At 31.4% G+C, this 22,834-nt stretch overlaps 1 protein-coding gene across 6 annotated transcripts in view; it reads right to left on the bottom strand.

The window, feature by feature from the left end:
* The window catches only part of LOC106671833 (protein lin-10-like), a 31,654-nt gene continuing 8,820 nt past the window's right edge, over positions 1-22,834 (bottom strand). For 3 of the 6 annotated variants that reach the window (XM_014402796.2, XM_024227631.1, XM_024227634.1), the window contains 21 exons: positions 22,108-22,217; positions 21,921-22,039; positions 21,670-21,867; positions 21,426-21,608; positions 21,218-21,355; positions 20,868-21,116; positions 20,629-20,797; positions 20,368-20,560; positions 20,246-20,289; positions 18,130-18,212; positions 17,909-18,052; positions 17,790-17,829; positions 16,905-17,047; positions 10,344-10,349; positions 8,101-8,187; positions 4,008-4,172; positions 3,748-3,930; positions 3,470-3,682; positions 3,274-3,393; positions 2,972-3,112; positions 1-1,707 (listed from right to left, as the gene is read on the bottom strand). In XM_014402796.2, the coding sequence (XP_014258282.1) occupies positions 1,636-1,707; positions 2,972-3,112; positions 3,274-3,393; positions 3,470-3,682; positions 3,748-3,930; positions 4,008-4,172; positions 8,101-8,187; positions 10,344-10,349; positions 16,905-17,047; positions 17,790-17,829; positions 17,909-18,052; positions 18,130-18,212; positions 20,246-20,289; positions 20,368-20,560; positions 20,629-20,797; positions 20,868-21,116; positions 21,218-21,355; positions 21,426-21,608; positions 21,670-21,867; positions 21,921-22,039; positions 22,108-22,217 (2,800 nt within the window). In that variant the 3' untranslated portion in view covers positions 1-1,635. The remainder of the gene's footprint in view (positions 1,708-2,971; positions 3,113-3,273; positions 3,394-3,469; positions 3,683-3,747; positions 3,931-4,007; positions 4,173-8,100; positions 8,188-10,343; positions 10,350-16,904; positions 17,048-17,789; positions 17,830-17,908; positions 18,053-18,129; positions 18,213-20,245; positions 20,290-20,367; positions 20,561-20,628; positions 20,798-20,867; positions 21,117-21,217; positions 21,356-21,425; positions 21,609-21,669; positions 21,868-21,920; positions 22,040-22,107; positions 22,218-22,834) is intronic. The other 3 variants (XM_014402801.2, XM_024227632.1, XM_024227633.1) reach the window with 2 other exon arrangements.

Here is a 22,834-nt window from a genome sequence, read left to right as displayed (position 1 = left end):
CATGAACTGTTAAAAAATTAATTTATTAACCTTCATACATGAAACGATATTCTTTTCTGTAATAAATAATCAGTTCATGAAAAAAAAAAATTCATAAGCCAATATCATTAAAATTTCAAAATTATTTTCTAATGGCAAAGTCATCTTATACACATGTCATTTTTTTTCTTATATAATTCACAATTTTTAGTTTCAGACAAAACACACAAAGTTTGCAATGATCAAGCGACAAAAATGCGAAAAAACAATCGACACCGTGGCACTTTGGCTTGAATCCACCACAGCGAATTAATTGCAATTCAAGCGGTTAAAAACTCTGCAGTAAATAATTTAGCTTAAGTTTAATTGCCATGTAAAGCATGAGTACCTCAGAACTTAATTAGTAATAGTAATAAAATTGGCAGTTTAATTATAAAGTAAATAATTTCCAAACACTTAAGCCATTTCACTTGTTTCACTTTTCAAAACCAATACAAAATAATGAGTATTTTCTCGTAATCAAATAACATAAGCAGAAGGTGAAAAGAGGAAATCATTCGAACATAACCAAAGGAAATTATTTAAAAAATAAACCTATTATGTTTTGTAGCTTTTTTGTTTCAATTAAAAGGATTTAAGAAAGAGATTTTATGAATAACAAAATAGCAGACAGTATAAGCATTATAAATTTTGAACTTCAGGTGAAAAAGTAATTAAATACTTCAATATATATATATAAAATAATTTCTAAGCAAGAGTGATGTTTACACAAACTTATTACATATACACAACTGTATTACTTTAATTTGCGATATTTACAAGATAGTCGATTATATTTCCTCTTGACCCTCACTTATGTCAGTCTATACTTACATATTAACGAAACATAAAAAAATGAACATTACATGAGAAAATTAGAATGGTGAAAACTTGTTCGAACCAAAACAAATACACTTAAACCGAACTTTCAATTCTGTACACACCTGAGCACCATAAAAATATATAAAAATAACAAAACTATCACACATTTGACTTAAAAAATAAAACAAAAACAAAAACTTGCAAATATGTTTAAAAAATATGGCAAAAAAATGAATATGTAAACACTAAAGATGACGGAGCCTATCACAAATTCATGAAGCTTGGTAAATTACTAAACAACATTCAATAACATATAAAACTTTACCTACTAAACGAATAAATAAAAAATATTAGTCTTTTTTGGTTTTTTAAATACTAAAACTAAACTGTCAAAGGGCCAAAATGTAATATAATACGTCTTATGCATTATATACAGACAAAACGCAAAGTATATGTGCAGCACTGTTTAATATGGAATAAAACTAAAAACTATTTATAAATCTACATATACATATTTACAACAAGAGGAACTGATACAATAAATAAAATCCTTTTAAACCAATTTGCTGCTAATGTGTTACATATCAAAATACATCTTACAATTCCACAAAGTTCACTCCTTAGATGGTCTCATTCAGTATTGGATTTAAAAACAAGACATGTTAAAAAAACATTAATTCAGTCAATTATTATTCACCTCCTATAACCTAGTCATTCTTAACTTACGCCTTAGACACTTTTCTGTTATTTAATATTAATTAAAAGATATAAATTCTATGTTTAACTAGGTTGGTTCTAAATATATACTGGTGTTTCTTGCCCTGTCAATAGCCTAAACATAGATGTTGGCATCGTTTTCATAAGAATCTGCAAAGTAAAATTTTTTTTAAAATTAGGACAATGAAAAACAAATTCTTTGTAAATACAGTGGAACTATAAGTAGACACCACTTGGGAATGGGATTTTGTCTACTAATTATAATGGTCCATAATAGAAAATTTAAGTGAAAGTAAATACGGACACTTGTAGTTTGACCTTTTCTCTGATGGAGAAAATTTTTTTTTACTGCATTTCTGAATCGGTTTGTCACAAGAAGAAAAGTTTGATACAAGAGTACAAGAGAACTGACTGAATGAACAGGAAGCAATAAAGTGGTTTGAAAGGGATATGAAAATTTTCAAAACATTAATGTATGCAAGTCACACCTAAAAAGACATCTGCCAAAATGGAAATTTGACTGTTTTTTCTTTTTGCTGTCTACTTACAAGAGACTTTTCCATTTTTGCTTAACCAGGTTGGATTACTTTAGGAAAGGTGGGAGTTAGTTAGGAGTTAAAGTTAGGGACAGGTTAATTTAGGTAGTCAAAACAAGTTTGGTTAGGTAAGGTTACAATGTTGATTGGGTTAAAGTTAGAACAGATTTGGTTATGTTAGGAAGGGTTAGAGTTAGACAGGTTAGGTAGGGTTAGAGTTAGGGACCGATTTAGTTAGGTAGAGTTAAAACGAGTTGGGTTAGGTTAGTAATAGTTAAGTTATAGCGTTAAAATTATGTATGGGGTTAGAACGGGTTAAGTTAGGTAGAATTAGAGTGAGTTAGGTTAGGTTAAGTAGGGTTAAAGTTATGTAAGGGTTAAGTTAACAAGGGTTAGAGTTGTAATGGTTAGTTGGGTTGGGTTAGGTTAGTAATGGTTAAGTGAGGTAGGGTTATAGTTAGAACAGGTTGAGTTAGGTTAGATTAGGCAGGGTTAAATGTAGAATGTGTTGGGTTTGGCTATTTAGGCAAATAACAGAGTGTGTAAAAGATCATGGGGACATAAGGGCAAACCACTGCAAACAACCTCAAAAGCAGTATTGCACACAGAGAAAATAATGTTTTCTGTGTGGTGGGATTTTAAAGGTGTTCACTACGAGGTTCTAGCCTCAGGCTTGCTCACAGTTAACCCAATTAAAGTTTTTGCCAACTCAATAAAAGAAAAACAAATAACTTTAAAGTCTGTGCCGTTAGAGAATTTTTTACCAACAATAATATATTTTAAGACCCTTGAAGATATACTTAATAATAAGAAAATACTTATAAAGCCATCATAGTGATTTATGTAAATAATCATGATTTATATTAAAAATGACTTACTTCACCAACTGAAGTGGCTAACAAGTTCACAATCTTTTCATGAGGAACAGCTACAACGCTCTGATTGTTTATTTCGATTATACGATGTCCTACACGGACGCCACCTCTCTCTGCGATTCCCCCACGCAGTAGACTGCAAATCTGAAATTGATGAAGTAATACAATAATGCTAAATTTTTTTTGTGCTTGGCTTTATATAAGTTAATAAATTTGTAAAACATATTCATACTCAACAAAGGACAAGGTGAAACCAAAAAATAGCCAGTAAAACATCTATTCAATATTTTAAAAAACCAACTTACAACTCCATTTTGCACACTGAATCCAAGTTGATATTTTGTGTCTGGTCTCTTAATTTTTACTTCAACTACTGGTGCACAGGGAACAACTGTCAACTTGACAACAGTCTGCGTTTTGGAATTCTAAAAAAATAATGAGATGTTTAGTGATACAATCAAAGGCCCAGAAAAAGTGTTAAAAGCAGAGTGAACAATTTACCTTGATATAATTTTGACAAGTAGATAATGGTAAACCTACTAAACTCACGCCATTTATTGCAATTATTTGATCACCGATATTCAGTTGACCACATCTAGCTGCTGCTCCAGCTGGAGCGAGGTTTGCAATAACTACAGTCGGAAGCATCGACCCCCATCCAGATTCGACAATGACCACTCCTAGAATTTCACCTTTTGCTTTTGGGACTACGACCTGTGATCATGTAACAGCCCAATAAAGGTTTTGTTTTTCTCCTTAAAAACTCAATTTTACCTCACCTCTTTTTGCATTTCTTTTTTTGCAAACATTTGTAACTCATCACCGAAAATTTCTTGAGAATTGAGAACTTCTTGATAGTCCATTTCTTTTACAAAACTATGATCTTCTATTCCATTTGCTTTTAAAAATTCCATATAAGCGACTTGGAACGCTTGGCCGATTGACTGTGCTATGAATTGTGCCTGTAAAAACAGATATTTTATAAACCGATGGCTTTTTGAATGTAAAACTGAACAAATTTTGACTGAATAATAGTTACCTCTTCACTTTCAAAAACATGGCAAATCATTTTTGGAGTTCTATTGATCTTTGGGGGTTCATCTACTTCATGTGGTATAAATCTTCTTCGTGCCATAAGAACAACTAAATCCCCTATATCTGCTATGTAAGAAATGGTGCGTAGAGCATGATCCATCATTATCTCCTAGAAGTATTTTATACAGATTAGGCCATGCCTTGAGTACTATAATAAAAAAATTAAGGTAAAGTACAAAATGGCATGCTGAACTTGGAACAATTACAATTTTTTTGTGCACTAGATAATATTTTTACGAGGAAAATACTCCTTCGTAAATTAACATGCATTACTTCACCTTAGACCAGTTTAAATAACTAAAGCTTATGTAATAAATATTAATCAAATGTATCAATTAAACTTAATAGCTATACCATTTTAAAAGTTGCAAAGTAAACATAAAACAATATTTTTAATGGCATACTATTACTCAATTTATTCAAAGTGTCCAAAATTATATTTAGTAGTTTACTGGTGGTTGTGGTCTGTGTACATTATTGTACTACATGATGTAATACATGGATTTATACCACACCATATATGTTACACAATTTCCTTGTTTCTGATTGGAACATTGGAATAACAAATGCCTCAAAAAATTTTAAACTATACAATACAATATTAAACAAATATATATTTTTGGGCTAGATACACAATTTTTTGCGTGATTATTTTTTATGTTGCCATGTTAGATTAGCTTGGTGATGAGTTAGGTACGGTAGAGTTAAAATTAAGGACAATTAATGGCCAGAGTTAGAATGGGTTGGGTTAGAGTAAAGAAAATATTAGATTATGGAGAGTTAAAGTTAGGGATGGTTTAAGTTAGGTTAGTAATAGGTGGGATAGAGTAAGGGATGGGTTAGGTTAGGTAGAGTTAGAGACGGGTTAAGTAAGGAAGAGCTAGAATGGGTTAGGTTAGGTAAGGTTAGTTATTGGGTTGTCCGGAAAATAATGCAGGATTTTAAGTTTTCATTAAAAAAAATCTATATAAAATATTCTGTTTACGTTTACAGGATTACTCATTTGTATGAATGTCAACACTTATTAATCCTCTTCCAAATGATATTGTTTGTTTACCTCTGTAGCATTCCGCTACTTGGAAATAATTCAGTCATCCTTATAATGTCAAAGCGAGAATTTCGTACGATTTTCTTTTACGAGTTTAAACTCGGCCGAAGCGGAGCCCAAACGGCTAGAAACATTAACCAAGTCTGGGGCGAGGGTTGTGTTAATGAGTGCACTGTGCAAAGGTGGTTTAAAAAATTTCGGGAGGGAGATTTCAGCCTTGAAGATGAAGAAGGTCGTGGAAGGCCTTCCTCTCTTAATGATGATGTTCTGCGATCAGTGGTGGAAGAAAACCCCAAAACAACTGTTCGAGAACTTGCAGAGCAACTCAAAGTCAGTAAAACGACCGTCGCTGACCACCTCAAGGCGATTGGAAAAGTGAAAAAACTCGAAAATTGGGTTCCACACTCATTAAACGATCGCCAAAAAAATCAGCGCTTTGATGTTTGTGCATCACTTCTTTGTCGAAACAAAAATGACCCATTTCTGGCCAGAATTGTTACATGTGACGAAAAGTGGATTCTGGACAGTGGCTCGACAAAGGAGAAGCTCCAATACATTTTCCAAAGCCCCCAACTCATCAAAAAAAGGTAATGGTTACGGTATGGTGGGCTTCATTTGGTTTAATACACTACAGCTTCTTAAATCCTGGCGAAACCATCAATGCTGAATCATACTGTAACCAAATTAATACCATGCATCAGAAATTGGCAGTAATGAAGCCCTCTTTGGTCAATCGGAAAGGGCCCATTTTGTTGCATGACAACGCTCGACCACATGTGTCACGTGTAACGTCACAAAAATTATTGGAGCTTGGCTATGAAACTTTGCCTCACCCACCCTCCTCTCCGGACCTCTCGCCTACTGACTACCATTTTTTTAGACACCTGGACCACTACTTACAACACATAATATTCAAAAATCAAACGGAACTGGAAAATGCATTTATTGACTTTATCAATTCTAAAAATTCTGAATTCTACTCAGACGGAATTAATAAGTTACCAACACGTTGGGAGAAATGTATTGAGAGTATGGGAAATTATTTTGATTAAAGAACATTGCTTTAAAGTAACTAGTTTCTTTTTTTTTGTTTAATACCAAAATCCTGCATTATTTTCCGGACAACCCAATAAATTGGATTGGATTAGGTTAAGTAGGGTTAAAGCAGAATTGGTTGAGTAAGGTTAGGTAGGGTTTGAGTTAGTGCAGGTTGTTCTAAATAAGGTTAGAGTTAGAATGAGTTGGGTTAGGTTAGGTAGGGTCAGAGTGGGTTGGATTAGGTTCAGGTTAGGTTACATATGTATGATTCAAAGTTTTTTGTGCTAAGCACGGGATTTATCTACAAAGATGTCCAGTTGGAAATATTTAAAAGTTTTTTACCCTGGTTTAGTTTTTTAACAATTTCTACTATTTACTAATGCAAATTTGATTCAAGGTATAGGCAACTTATGAAATAAAAATTTTCAGGAGCATGTTAATTCTTTTTGAATGGCTCTCAAACCTAATAAAAATGATGAAACATTTATGAAAACTATCTGAAGGAGTTGTTTTGGTCAGATCCAATTGATGTAAATCATCTCCTTTATGTGTACACAGAGCTGCTTCAATGCTAACCCTTTGAGGATCCTTGATAAGAAATAGTTCAAAAGAAAAAACAATAATAGATTAAATTCCCTCAAAAATAAAAATGCGATGGATATTTGGTGGAATATACATATACATTACATTGGTAAGTGAATGAGCCATAATGTATGTTCTTTATTTATATATTTATATAAATGAAGAACATACATTATGGCTCATTCACTTACCGGATTTCAAATTCATTGCTATATTCTTAATAAAGCATGAATTTAAAATTAAACCTAAAGGATGATAGAAACTTTCTTTATAGCATATAAATAGACAAATAAAAAAACATTACAACTTGCCTTACTGGCTACACAAGGTGATAATTAGGTCTAAATATACAGTAGTGAAGTACAACGTATTACTTATCGTGTGAGTACTTGTTACATAACTCTTAAATACTACAAACATATGTATTCATTTTTTTTAAATTGATACACAATAAATACCACTGCAACGAAAACTGCAAGGTAACAAAAAATCACCTTTTTTTAAGAATATACATTACTACTATCAAATATATAACTGAAAAGAAAGTTTAAGACAGTGGATGTTGTGTAACAATGAACAATTTTGATTTCAACTGTTAGTGACATCATAGGGATTTTATAAACTTAATATTGTAACATGATACAAATCATTGCAACTCATATTTATACTCTTGTGCTTGGACTTGTGTAGAAAACAACGCAACACAGGAACATGCATAGTGAGACAATTAAAATTCATGCATTTTTAATTTTTGGCCACAATAACTAATAAAATGGGAAATAACAGATAAGTCGAACAGCCGTGCTACAATAACAAAAGGACTTGGTAAATTCACTCCGTAACAATATATAAATGCAGACTTTAATCTTCGTTTAATATGGTCATAAAAATATGTAGTAAAAAAAAAGAAGAGAAAAAAAACATAGGTCATGAGTATGAGAATATGGATTGTAACTCTCACATTACTACCTAGTAAATTTTTATTTCTTCATATAAGGTAGTTTTTAATTGGTGTAAGAAATACTTAACCACAATATGCAAGGAAGTATTTTATTAGAAAAATAAGAATTATGGTAAAAGTGAGCTGATGATATTCAATTATTAACTTATTCCATTTAAAACTATTCAATTTAGATGGTTGATAGGCTAATAATACTGTTTAAGGTAGTAATATAATATATAATTGTTTTTTTAGACCAACCAATGGTTTATTAGATATTTTAAAACTTAGTATGGTCAATTAAGCACGGCTGTCAACTATTCAGGTTAAAATTTGAGTCTGGAGCTTTGTTTTGAATAAGTTAGGGATAACACACTAGGACAAGTCATTGTAAAAAAAAAATAATTTTTAATATCGTAAGGAACCTACTTTTAAATCAGTGTTGAGGACCATAATTTTTTCAGTTGAAATAAAAAGATCAACTTCTGTACTGGGTTGTGTTTCTCCTTCTGGTGCCTGAAGAGTATATACATAAATTAGAACAATTTTCATTTGTATATTATACCATCATGGATTGTTTGACCTTAAGTGGCATTAGAAAAAAAAATCACACAAAGTTAGTCAATCAAGCTAATTTATTTTTTATTGAATATAAGCCTTTTTTTTAAATTCATTCCACTTTTGGTCTGTGAAAGCACATTTTACACGATGATCCATGATTTACAAAAACATATCCTAAACTCATTTAAAAAATGTTTTACAAAATCATTAAATAAGTTTTATCAATGTTATTAAAACATATATATATTTTTTAAATAACTTTTATAAAACTTATTTTGTTTTTCTCAACTTCAATAAATTTAACATAATTTGCATAAACAAAGGTTTAACAAAAATGTCATTATTTGGCCATTTTTTAAGAGGAAAGCAAAAAATACAAAACTTAGTGGTACCAGTGGCAATGTATAGGTACAATTGTAAATAAATTTTCATTGAGCAAGTATACAATATAGCTTTTTTTCAGTCGAATTAACCTTTTTTATTTTCAGATTGATCTTTTTTTAACTTCAAATTAATTTTTTAATTTCAAATTAACCTTTTTTAATTTCAGATTCATCTTTTTTAATTACAAATTAACTTTTTAAATTTCAAATTATCCATTTTTTATTTTTCAAAACTCCTTTTTAACTTTAAATTAACCTTTTTAATTTCAAATTAACCCTTTTTGACTTTAAATTAACCATTTTTAACTTTTTTAACTTAAAATAAACATTTTTAATTTCAAATTAATACTTTTTATGTCCAAATTAACCCTTTCTTTAAAGCTTTAAAAAACTTAAGAGATGGTATGAAATATGAGCAGGCAACATAAAATTCCTGTATTTTTTCCAATTAGTTTTCAAAAATCAAATAATTAGACTCAAGAAGACCATATGAAGAATAATGACAATTAAAATTAAAAATTATATAATTAAATATAAAAATAAAGGATCTTTCTTTTAATTTGAGATAAAGTGATGTAAAATTAAATTATTCTTCTACTAATTTCAGAATTTTTTAAAAACATAAAATAATTTGTCTCTAAAATAATTACTTTATATTTACAAAATCTTGAATTAATAGACAAATCACACAAATTATATTTAATTTAAATTGTAAATAATTTTCATGTGGTTTTTTTTTATATGATAAGCATTTTATTTTTTTTAAACTTCTCAAATTAAAAGAATAAGCATTTATTTTTATATTTAATTATATGTAACTTTAACCATTTTGTTTAAACTTCTCAAATTAAAGTTAAGCCTTTATTTTTAATTACTTTTAATATGATATTTTAGGTAAGAAACAATTGTATTTTTTGTTATTTCTGAAATTAAAAGAATAATCCCTAGTTTATATTTTGAGTAGTAGTATGTATAGTGTTTATGGGCTGGCAAACATCAAGCGGTCATCGCTAACCCTATGCACATTAAATGGAAAATTCTTTTTTTCTCCTTCATGCATCTTTGTCACTGATTCTCTCATATTTTGTCTCCTATTTCTTAATTTGCTAACTTCCAGTTTTAATTTGAGATAAAGTGATGTAAAATTAAATTATTCTTCTACTAATTTCAGAATTTTTTAAAAACATAAAATAATTTGTCTCTAAAATAATTACTTTATATTTACAAAATCTTGAATTAATAGACAAATCACACAAATTATATTTAATTTAAATTGTAAATTAATTATTTATATATAATTATAATACTTTACATATACTTTATATACTTTTATATATAATTGTAATAACTTTTAATTTTTATTGTAAGTAGTTTGTTCTAAGAGACTAACTAGTGTAAAGTTTTTTTAATGCTTTAAATTAAGGGTTAATGTGATATTACAAGAGGTTAACTTGGTGAAAAAAGCTATACCTAGAAAGAACAAGAAAAATGCAAATTTCAGCAACTTCAGAATTGCAGCATAAATGACAGTTCATAATAACTTGAGTTTAAATCCTTAACAAATTTATTTTAGTTATTAAATTCTTGAAATTTAAATGAAGTTGGTCGATTGAATTGATCATAACATTTTTACTGTATTTGAATTGACAGAGGTATCGTACTAAGTTTTCAGACAACACTCACTACAATGAATATATATATTATATGTATAATTTAATTACTACTTACCAAGGCCTTTAAGGTATGCATAAAACAAAACAATATGTAAATAAAAGATAAATACAATTTCATTCTCAATTTGTGTTAATATTAATTAACTTTCATAAGCAAGTGAGACTGTTATTATTAATTAAACGTATATTTGTTTGTAAACATGTCATGCAAATCAAAAGTTTTACTTTAATATTTAAGTATGTTAAAATCGTTTTCCCAAAGCAAGCAGTATAGTATGCAAATGTGATTAATAAGATACTTTCTAACCAAGGAAGGCAACCTTACTTTAAAATAGAAATATGCTTGTATGTAGGGAAAATGAGGGATTGATCAATGGTAAGGATATATTATTTTTGTCACATTTATTTTCTCTAACCGCCTTTCACATTGTTGTGGCAAAGAGTGAACATTTCACTTTGAAACAAGGACCTTTATTTTGAGTACAGCCTCTTCGACCATGGCTTTCTTCAGTTTCCGTTGGGATATTCCTTCATTTTCATCTTCGTTAACTGCGACAGAGCCAAGAAATCGAAGTCTGAATAGTGATCCTGGGCCCAGTTCATCGAGTTCAAAGTGTGAAGTCAATGTGTCATCAGAGTCGCTCTCCTTAGCAAGGTGGCAACCAGCATGATGAGATACCTAAACCCAACCACCACTCTCACTATGTCACAATTTGTTCTAGCCATAGAGTAACTTTAACAGCTTTTCACTGACTTCTCATTATTAATTAAATAAAATAAAGGGCACTGAATTTTTATAGTGCAACTATTAAGTCAGAAATACTGTTGATATTATCACTAATTTTAATTTGTTTAATTTGCTTTCTCTTTTTCATCAATTTTAATCAGTAAACTCATGGCTATATTTAGCCATCATTAGTTTGTATTGATTCACATTGCAAAAGGAGTCTTGACAAACCAAGCTTAACATTTTTTATGAAAAAGTATTCATCATTAATGACACTACACATTATGTAGTAATTTAACAATTAGAAAATTGATTATTTCAATGGCATTTTCAATTTTTAAAGGAATATATTAGTTAAATAAGTTTTGGTTATTTATCAGCAAACGGTGTTAAATAAGTTTTGCTTATTTGCTTGTGTTAAATAAGTTTTGCTTATTTAACAACGTAGGTCATATCAACACCAGGATGCCGGTGTTCTAAACCCTTGGGTTCAAATTAAGGGCTTCTGAGATTCGAACCCGGGACCCTTACAGTGATGACCTGCCGTGTGAATGCTTTACCCGTCATGGCCGCTGACACCTCTTTTTTAAAACAATTAAAATGACTTATATAACAATATTGATCCTTTGATGAGAATTTCACTTTTAAAGTCTCATTTTGAAATTTTTATAAAAGTGAAAAAATAAATAAGAAAAGTTGAGCTTGGAGATTATCAAGACTCAAATATTTACAATTAAATTTATAACACATGTTTAATTATTATTTTTATATTATATTAGAAATATGTAATTAAACTGTACATCAAGAATAATGATTTTGTCAGAGTTTTTTTTTTTTAACGTACTATTTAGAATTTTATTGCCCAAATAATATACAGATAATATTGTTTCCACATTTATAAACAAAATTTAAGCAAAATAATGGGTATTGTAAACAATATACAATTTAATAAATAAGCATAATTAAAAAAAGGGGGAAAGTGCGAACATTCCTAGTGCAGTGCTAGGGAGAACACTCAATTGGCAACTATTTGTTTAATTAAAACAGAAAGTGTTTCATTTTAAAAGAATTTAGAATAAAATTCAATGCGAAAACAAACTGATTATGAAGACCTGAGTTATAAGGTGCTATTCTTTAAGCTTTTTATCCATTTCAAGTTCATCATCTTTTTCTATCTTGCAAATTAGCTTGTTTTTCTTCTCTTTCAAAAACAAATTTCTCTTTTTAATGTATTAAATAAAGCTGCGACTGGAGCATGTCTTAAGATTTAAAAATATTTCTCCATGCCATTCCCTATATTCTACTAAGATTTGGAGCATACAGAAATAGTTTAAAAACAAAACATATATCCTCAAATTAGTACAAAAAATACAGCAGGTTGTGATTAATAGTTGTGTGACACTTTATAAAATTTAAAAAAGCATTATGAGCACGAATATCCTAAATACAGTACATAAATTGAAATTACTCTTATTATTTGTATTAAGGTAAAAAAAAATACCTGCTATGACTTAGGACAGCAGGAAAGTTACCATTAGTATCAGTGTTAAATTTTTATGCAAAAGTATTTATTTGGGTGGGACATTTAACTTTTGAATATTATTATTAATAGTTTTAATCTTCAAAAAGTGTCACGGGTAGAAAATGGTGCAATGTACATCTCATATATTTTGTAAACTTTCAGAAAGTAACAGGTTGTAAAATAAATCTGTAGCGTTTTTTTAAATTGTAAATTCAATGAAAATTCAGGTGTTACATTATTAGACGAATTCAATCAATTATTTTGTTCTGCTACCTGTTGCCACCTGTCAGATAATTTTGTAATTCCATCCTTACAGAACGTTTTAGTTTTTTTGGGGGTTAGGTTAGGTAAAGTTAGAGTTAAGGACAGGTTAGGATACATAAAGCTAGAGTAAAGGATGGGTTAGGTTAGGTAGAGTTAAGGATGGGTTAAGTTAGGTAGTGTCAAAGTTAAAATGGGATGTGTTAGTTTAAGTAGAGTTAGAGTTAAGGACGGGTTAGATTAGGATTTAGAATGTGTTGGGTTAGGTAAAGTAAGCAAGGTCAGAGTTAGAACTGGTTGGGTAAAAGTTAAGGATTGATTAGAATGGGTAGGGTTGGATTGGGTTAAGGAGGGTCAGAGTGAGAGTAATTTTGTAATTCCCTCCTTCCAGAATTCCCCTCAAGTTTTTAAGCGATGAATTCCTCAATGTTTTTCTGCAGCTACCGAGTGTAGTAAAGTTTTTACAGCTAAGTTCTAACAATTTCTGGAGCATCTGCAAGTTGGCAAGCATTATCCTGGTGGAAAACAATCTCTTACTAATCGCCAATGCTAGTTTGGTCAATGCTGACTTAAATGCTTCAACTGTGTGGAGTATACTCAAGAATTAACGGTTTAGTTGGGTGAAAGCTCATGATAAAGCATCACCTTCCAATACCACCAAATGCACAACAAAAACTACCTACTTATTTTACAAACCAACACATCCTGTAATGCAACATTTCATCGATTATCCAAAAAAATTCAATTTTAACAATTTACGTTACATTAGAAAAAAATTCATACATATAATTCTGTATTATTTGTGGAATTTCTTTTAGAAACAGGTTAGGTTAGGTAAAGGGGTCAAAATAGAGGGGGGAACAAGACATTTATAATAGTTTTATGAAGTGAAAGTTATGCTTAGTGTGGTCAATTTTACAATAAAAAGCAAATTCCAGCTTGTATAAGATGAGGGACTTTTCTAATTTATATTTCAAACAAAGCAGCTCAACTTAATTTTATCTTATCTTGGCATTATTGTCGATGTCACATGAACTTGAATTTACCAATTTAATTTTAAAATATATAAATTTTTTTTATCATATTTGAAATCGGTTCGAATTCCAAGTGCTTTTCTTGGGTTTCTTTAAGTCTTTTTTTTCAGTTAACAGTTTAATTCAAATAAATGCATCCAAATGGTAACATAATTAACTTGAGGTATAATATGCTTTATAAATATTAATCATTGTGTTTTATAAGAATTCTTAATACTTATCTTTGACAGTTCTTTACTGGTACAATTATTAGAGCTTGATGCAAGAGACAGAAATTCCTTTATGTGTTGGAGAAGTTATCAAAGGTTTAATGCATCTCTTTAGAAACTTTCCACTGAAAATATTAATAACTTTTACAGACAACTCTCCATAAGTTGAACTTTGATAGTTGAACAAATTGTCTGGTTGCATGTCATTATAGGTAAATTTCCCAATAAGTTAAATTCGAGAAACTTTCACCACCAACTCTTGAGTGCCAACACATCAACATTTCACCATCTTCAGTACATACCTTATGTCATGACTTCTTTAACTGTAAAAGTCTCGCCAAAAAGTGCCTTTGAAAACCCAAAGAAACGAGGTAGGAACTGTACGATGGGCGATGGGCATCACATTCTTTGAGGTGAATAGAGATTCAGATTTACTGACTGACCAACATTGTTTTCCATTTATTTAAAATAGTAACAAATAAACAAATTGACCAGTTGGGTAAACCTTCCTCAACAGAAGTTCAAATCATGGAACATAGTCCATAATGGGTCATATTGAGCAGTTATTGCATGCTTGGGATGCTTACTATTTTGTCTCATCCACCACACATATACCAGGATGTGGGGACATCAGTGTATCATTCCACAGACCAGAGGTGGAAATCTCACGATTATTACTCTTTTGTTTCTTTTTTATTTTATAAATTCACTAATTTCGTGGTCTGCTTGACCAGTTAATATTTATTTTATAAGTTGAACATCAACATCAATTAAGTCAAATTTTTGTAATCGAATTGTAATCAGTAGAACAATGTTTGCCCCCTTGAATTTCAACTTACTGAGCTGTGTATCATAACTTTAATCTTTTTGGTTAATTCTGTAAGCAAAGATTGTTTTAATTAAAAATAGTTTTAAATATTAATTTAATAAAATGACATCACACTCTTTTCTATAAAGGATAAAACTCATTATGATTCCAGTGTACTAAATAATTCTCATAAATAACACACATTCAAATTAAATAACTTAAAAATATATAATCCCAACAAAGTAAAATAAAACTATTCGGGAAAACATATTTAAAGAAAAAAAAAACTATTCCTCCCTTGGCAAGATACCCTTATTAAACTGCCACAATACTCGCCAATAAAACAAAACAAACTTTTACACGCACACACACGCACGCACGCACACACACACGCACAAATAAGTAAATAACAAAGAAAATAAATAAAAAATACACACTATGCTGTAATGGATTGTAATAATCAATATGCACAATAAATCACAGACCGAGACAATAAAAACACATGCACCTTGTTACAATAAGTGATTTAAAGATTTAACCTTTTTGTTGTTTAAAATTACACATTCAAATAATTTACAAAAATAAAAGAAAAAGATTAATCTAGCAAATTAGTAGAATTAATATTTATTTGTATTTTACTGCAGTAATCATTTTTATTTATTTATTTATTTTTGTATGTATAACAACATACAAGAACAAGAAAGAGATATTTTCACCAAATTATTAAAATAGTTTTTAAAATTATCAACATTTTATAATACTTTTCTGTATTTGAGGATTGTACCAACAATCAGGTATATTAATTGTCCATAAAATGCCACAGCAAAAACATTTGATCGACATAAACTTAAATGTTGACGATGTTACTAAAATGTAGTTTTTATATGCTTTATCCTTAAATGACTAAAACGTGTTTTGCAAACTTAAGAAAACAATATTCCTTACCTTATATGCAACAAAGTTTAATTTCCATTAAAATCTTTATTGTCAGAATTTTCTCCTGCTTAGCTATCTAACTTGAGAAACAGATTGGATATTTTATAGAATTTTCCGAATACTACACTGTAGTGCAATGGGTACATAATGAAAAGGGGAAAAGTAATGATAAAACACTTGGCGTAATGGATGGTAAAATGATTATGATTTTCTCTAAAAAAAATATCTAAGGTAAATTTTAAATATTCCAAATTTAGATAAAAACAAACAGTAAGTGCTACTTTGCATCTCGCTTTTAACACAACCACAATAAAATAAGATAAATTATAACAGAACAAGAAGAGCAACTATATTTTTAGTAGCGACCACAATTTATGTAGATATAAACACGGCAACTGACAAAATATACTAGGTGATTTAATTATTTTCTACACAGACTTTCCACAGTCGTAAGGTGGTTTACAATTTGTTATTATTTATGCTTAAAAAAAATTTACATCACTGTTAGTCTTCTATTAATAATTATGCATTTATATACAAATGTAAAAAAATAATCTTGTTCGATAAATGTCGAATGCTAAATAAACCTGGACTGGCAAAAAAATTAAATATAATTAAAATTCCTTAAGACAATTCTTTCATTTGTGAAGAACATGTAGCCTGTCGAATACTAGTCAACTGGACTCGCAATTCTTTAAGAGATTCTTCAAGAATCATGAACTGTTTGAAAAACCATAACAATATTGGCCTTCATTGTGGCCTTGTATTTAGAAAATATATGATTGGAAATAGAATCAATGGGACAGCTCTCATGTTTTATTCGGTTTTCAGTATTATTTTATATTTTATTACTATAATCCCATTAATAGGACACTTTCTTCAAGATTTTGCGCCTATAAAATCTACCATGCATACGAAATTTCTAGATGTATGATCGATTTTTAAACATGCAACTGACATGCTGTCAATACAAGTGCTAAGGGTTATAATGCGAAAAATATGAGCATAAGTAAAATAAAAAGTACACATAAATTGTTTACATATTCATGATAATGAATAAATAAACAAAAAACAAAACGTTTTTGATATTTACAAGGGAAAATTATTAAACAATATTACCTTGATTCGAGACACGGCTTCCTCAGCTTGCATCATCCTGGTACTTTTCGTCGGCTGCCCTTCGCACACCAACTGTGTTGAGCCAAGGTATCGTGCCCGGAAAAGAACTCCTTCAATTAAAACTGCAGGTTCGTGTATCATAACTGTAATCAGAATATTAATAAAAAAAATGGTTTATATATTTTATTTAATTAATATTTAATAAACACCTTCTTCCACTTACCACGGATAAGGTAAGATCCGAGAAGAGAGTATGCAAAAAAGTTCATTTATCAATTAAATACAAAATATAATTACATGATCAAATTTAAAATCGAACAAAACACTCATCAATCATAAAATAATACATGCAAAAATGTGTCGCCATCACTGAAATATTGATTTTGTAACAATTTTTGTAATTGTAACAATATTTTATAATATGCCAGATAGCATATATCAAAGACAAGAACACAAAAAGAGAAAATTGGTGGCTGTGTACTGAATCAGTGTTCATAATATTGTTTTTTCTGTCAAATTAACCATTTTTTACTTCAAAATAACCTATTTTTAAATTTAAAATTACATAAATCGGATCCTGGTTAAAGAAGATTTAGTTTTTCTGAAACAATGTTTGGAAATAGTTTATTTTGGAGGAACTACTTGGGAATAGTTGCTCTAAATAGAAAATTTATAAACCATTGGATTAACCATCAAAAACCTTTCATTTTTTTCAAATATATTTTACAAGGAACTAATTATTATTATTATTTTTACTAGTTAAATTTGTGTGACATCTTGTCTTTAAATTAGTTTATATAACCAAATTGAATAGGTTTTGTTGCAATTATCTATAATCTTACTAACCTAACTGTGATAAAGAAATTTCAATAAAAACCGTCATACCTTCTTTATTTCTTCCTTTCTTTTTGGTATTATCCTTTTCCTTAAACAGAAAATAAATAAATAAATACAAAAACTTGGTTATAATTCTCTTGATATTAAGACTCTTGGACAACACTTACTTTTTTATTCAACTTTAGATTTGTCGAGGAGTCTTCGGGAGGAGAATTGTCAGGCGATTTCGGTGATGCTTCAGGAGGTGAGTCATGAGACTGTGTCGGAGAAGGAGAACTTTTGCTATTCCGTTTTTTACCTTTTCTCCAACCCTAACAGATTTTTAGATTGACGTTGAATGCATTGTACTGTACAAATCTATTCGATACAAATAATAACCAGATCATACCATTTTGTCATCAAAAAAATTAGGATCTTCAGTGCGTTGTTGACCTAGCAGTCTATCGGTCTCCAAATCAGTGTCAGCTTCATCTATACATGTCAAACAACACCCTTAAAGCCATGCATTAAAACATTTTTTTATTTTTAGATAGCTAGATTTTGGCTTTTTTCCATTTAATAAGGCTTAGAAAGTCTGTGGTATTCTCTAAACACTAGGACAATAGGAGTAGGGTACTGATGATGGTTGAAGGTATCTGGGCAGGGTGTAGGACATTTAGATGTAATGGTTCTAAAGGGTGTTGATCAGGCCTGATCATATGGCCTTTTTTTTTTTTTTTTTTTTTTTTTTTTTTTTTTACGAGGGTTCGCAACAGCAGAGGTCTTATAAACCCTCAGGGTGCCGGTGTTTTTGAAAAAAAGCCCATTTGTAAGTATGTCTGGTTTGAATGCAGGGCTGCTGGATTCGAACCCGGGACCTTTACCTTACAGTGATGAGCGCCATGTCAAAGACTAAACCTTGCAGCCACCGACGACCCTCATATGGCCTATTGTTGGAGCTGTATAATGCTTGATTATCCCTCCCTCCATTCTAGTAAGGTTAGGGGATCCACATAAAGAGCTGATGGGCAGAATTGTATTTCGGGTAGTAGACGTGACCATTTTCATGAGTGGCTGGTAAACTCAAAGGTGCCAAATGTTATTTGGAGATGAGGGAGAAGTTGATTTGAGAATTGTTATTTCACAATCCATGGGACCTCAGGATTTGATTTGTTTTTGGTGCTTTTTGATCCCTGGATTAGGACGAAGTTGGGCAAAAACAAACTTCTTAAATCTGTATCCTGCTAACGCTTGCTCATATTGACCATTGTGCCTGTAATAGCTGTCGTTCCATTAGGAAGAGTCATACCCTCGCCATGGTCATCAGGGTCGTGTTAGAAATGCAAATTTTACCTTTATGCTTTCTTCATGAGTTTGGCTAGAGGATGGTGCACCTTTGTTCTAGTTTATCCTTGAGTGCTTCAATAGAGGTAATTGAACGGGATCAGCATGTTGCCTAACGAATCGTGGTGATGCTGTAACCTTGGATATTGGAATCCGGTGATTGTAAAGGAAAAGAGGGGTCCCAAGGAATTACTGATGGGTTAAGGTTGTCACAATAGCCCACTACAGTTGTTAGAAAGACAGTCACCATCAGGGTCATCAGTATCTTGGCAATCTTGGCCATCTACATCCATCCGATTGACAATGGGTCATTGTACATTCTAGTGCAGGGTAGGAAACCTCGTTTGTTCAGGAAGAAAAAGCGTTCCCAAAGCCATCCCTTCACTACCATCACACTATTGGCCACTGCATGCCAGTCTTATAGTGGCTGATGATAGGCCATGGTATAGAGACATTTAAGGTTACAAGGCTTCTTTAGGACTGCTCACCAGAACTAAAATTGTTCTAGTGCTATCTCCATTATTATCTAGAGCTTTTTGTTAAGCATAAAGCTTTTTATTAATCGCAAAACTTTGTTTATGGGCTGGATATCTTCAGCTTTTCCTCTCCCAGAAGTAGGAATCTAAGTGTGCAGTCTTCACACCAACATAGGACACGATCCATTGTTTTCTTCTACCTAGCAATATCTGGGCAGGCTTGTTTCTGTTGGCTCAGTTTTTATGCCTCAAAGTCTGTAGTATCCAGTCAACAGTCCTACTATCATTCTATAGTCCTTACTAGGTTTATTAATTCTGCCTGCAGTTTCTGCAATGGCCCTTTAATGGACTTTTTCGTATACCTATTTCCTGGAATACAATCCCACTGAACAGAGGACTTATTTTTAACCCAGTGCTTGACGGAATTTTCGCAATTTGGTATATTACTGATGGGATACAGGGCCTTATGCATGGAGTGATGATGGGATATTGTCACTAGGGTCGATGAGACTAAATGAGGAGAGGGAAACAACTATCACTAGACAAGGAACACAGGATATATTGTAGGCACAGTTACAATTCGGATAGGTATTTTGGAGGATTCACATCTCTAGCCTGATTAGTGGCACTTTGTATACGTGCCAGAGGAGCACCTTCAAATGCAAAGAATAATTTAAAAATAAATCTAGCATCATTTAAACTTACCTTCATCACCACTATGCATTACCCCAGAACCGGTCCCTCTCCGCCTGAAAATATTTAATTATTTGTAACTTGTTTTACATTTGCAATAAATTGTAAAATGTTAATATAATCAACTGTAATACCTAGGTATCCAAATTGGACTTGTTTCAACAGGCTGTTGAGTCGGTTCGTGAGGTGGCGATCTTATTGGAAGAGCTTTGGTTCTTTGAAGGGTAAGGCGAATATCCTTAAGTGCAGCCTCAACTGTAGGATCACCGAGGCTAACAACAGCTGCTGTTGGACTTTGAGGTGCTGGGGGAGGTGGTGTACTTCCATCTGTAAGAAATATATTCATTTTGAGTTAATGTAATGTAAAACAATATGAACTGAAAGTAATTGCTGACTTAAAGGGTCCAAAGCATGTAAATCGATATCTGGTGTCATAGGACGAGGAGAAGAAGGTTTATCCTCTGGTGTCTCGGTGATGGAGCTTGTAGAATTTGGTTGTTGCTTGACGTTCCTTTCAATTATTTCACGTTCTATTTCACTTATTTGCCTCTTCATTAGTAAAACCTGGATTGGGGAAATTTTTGTACTATTAATCAGAAATTGTGTCAAAGAAAAATTTAAAAAATGCAATTACTGTAGGATTGTTGTTCTCGGTGTCTGAAGCATGGCCTGATGATAACCCATCCTCTAATACGGGCATGCTTCGAGGAGGAGGAAGAGTGGCTGTGGTCACCTCAGCTAAAAGGAGAGATGAACCCTCACTGTCGCAGTTGGAATCACAGTCTGTTGTTTCGGGTGATAACGTAAAATTACGCGAATGCCCGACTGTATGACCCACTTCTGTTTCGAGATCTTCTGTAGAGCCAGAAATACTTCCAGGCTCCTGAAACACAGTGTTTTATTTTTTAATAATTCTATTGTATAGTAGTTACAAAAATTAAAAAATAGAACGATTAACAATACAAAAACATTACAAATACACACCTGTAAAGTTAACAAGTCTTTTCCTTCGGGCTTCGGTGGTGAAGAAAATGACTGTTCATCCTCAGTCGCCTTTGCTAACCTCAAACCTACGTAAGCATTTCCTGAGCTTCCTCTTCGCCTCAGTTCATATTCTAAATCCTAAATTACAAAATACCCAATTAATAAGAAATAAAACGAAATATAATTAATTAAAAAGAAGGAAATGGACCTGGAAGTGAGGTGCTTTCTCTCCAGACTTGAAAAATTCTTCAAGGACTTTTCTAGTCTCTGAAAATTCGTACATGTAGTCATACTGGGGGTGATTTACTGCGTGGGTGTTTTGAGGTGAAGAAGATCGAGATGGCGAGCGTGAACAAGATCTAGATCGGGGTTCGCTGTCATTGAAAACTCTCTGCAAAAATATCACACCGATAGTTCGTTCACTTTATTGAACTACAGAGTTTAAAACCCACTTGGGGGAAACCAGGCCTGGGAGCGTAGAAAGAAGGAGAAGAAAGCAAGGTAACTGCACTTGGTGGTTGTTTGGGACCATATCGCCTAGGTGAACCTTCATAGTCAGCTATTGGAAGACCTCCTATCACACGCTGTGTCTTACCATTAATATCATATTCTGGTGACAATGATTCTCCATCAGACACTGATGTTGCGACCTAAAAGCCATAGGCATTAAATTTATAATATGTGTTAGATTTTAAGTGCTTACTTTAAAATAATGAGCTGGAGGGCCAGGATGACAATTCCTGGATGGACTAGGAGAACTATCTGATGCAGGTTCACATGGCCAAGTTTCTTCTATATCATCAAATACAACTGAACCACCATCTAGAATATATTTAGAAATCCGCATAATGTAAAATAAAAGGTACAACATATTATTAAGCCTAGTTTACCTTTAGTTTTTTGTTGTGACATTCGTTGATGCCTGAGTGAATGTACTTCAGTAGAAAAAACTGTTTCAGTTACCTCTCTTGATGACTGATTTCGCTTTGGGTCAGTGTTTCTGTAAAAAAAAATTCAGTGGTCACAGAAATGCTAAAAACAATTATATAAATTATGCAGAAAACAATCCTACTTCAATTTTTAAGTTATTTATTATATATTCCACATGAACATCCATTAAAAATGTTAAAAATCTTCCAAGAAAAGCTGATAAAAAATAGTTTAAATTGCATTTGGAGTTTAAGTAAAATTTTTTTTTTTTTTTAATGGTGGTTCATAACAGCTGAGGCCACATCAATCCCTGGGGTGCTGGTGTTTTGATAAAGTAAGCTCAGCTGGATTTGAACTCAGGGACCTTTACAGTACAGTGATGGGCGCAGTGCCAATGCCTTAATCACTGTGGCCGCTAACAGCCCTTTAATAATTTTTTAAAACATTTCCAAAATCAATTTTAATATAATAAATTTTTTGTACTTTTAGCATAAAATAGTATTATTCTGAGGTGAATATAACATTTATTGTAATATTAGTGAACCCCCAACTTTAACATGGCTTTTGTTCATAGCTACTTCTAAGAAGAAAAAAGCTAACTGAGTACTTCACTGAAGAAAAGAGACTTTGACAAAATTACATGAGTTACACCATTTCTGTAACATTGTACAAGTTCGTTTTATTATT

This window comes from Cimex lectularius, unplaced genomic scaffold (assembly GCF_000648675.2).
Source record: "Cimex lectularius strain Harlan isolate CLEC.00 unplaced genomic scaffold, Clec_2.1 scaffold160, whole genome shotgun sequence".
Lineage (NCBI taxonomy): Eukaryota > Metazoa > Arthropoda > Insecta > Hemiptera > Cimicidae > Cimex > Cimex lectularius.
This window is presented reverse-complemented; position numbering and strand designations above follow the sequence as displayed.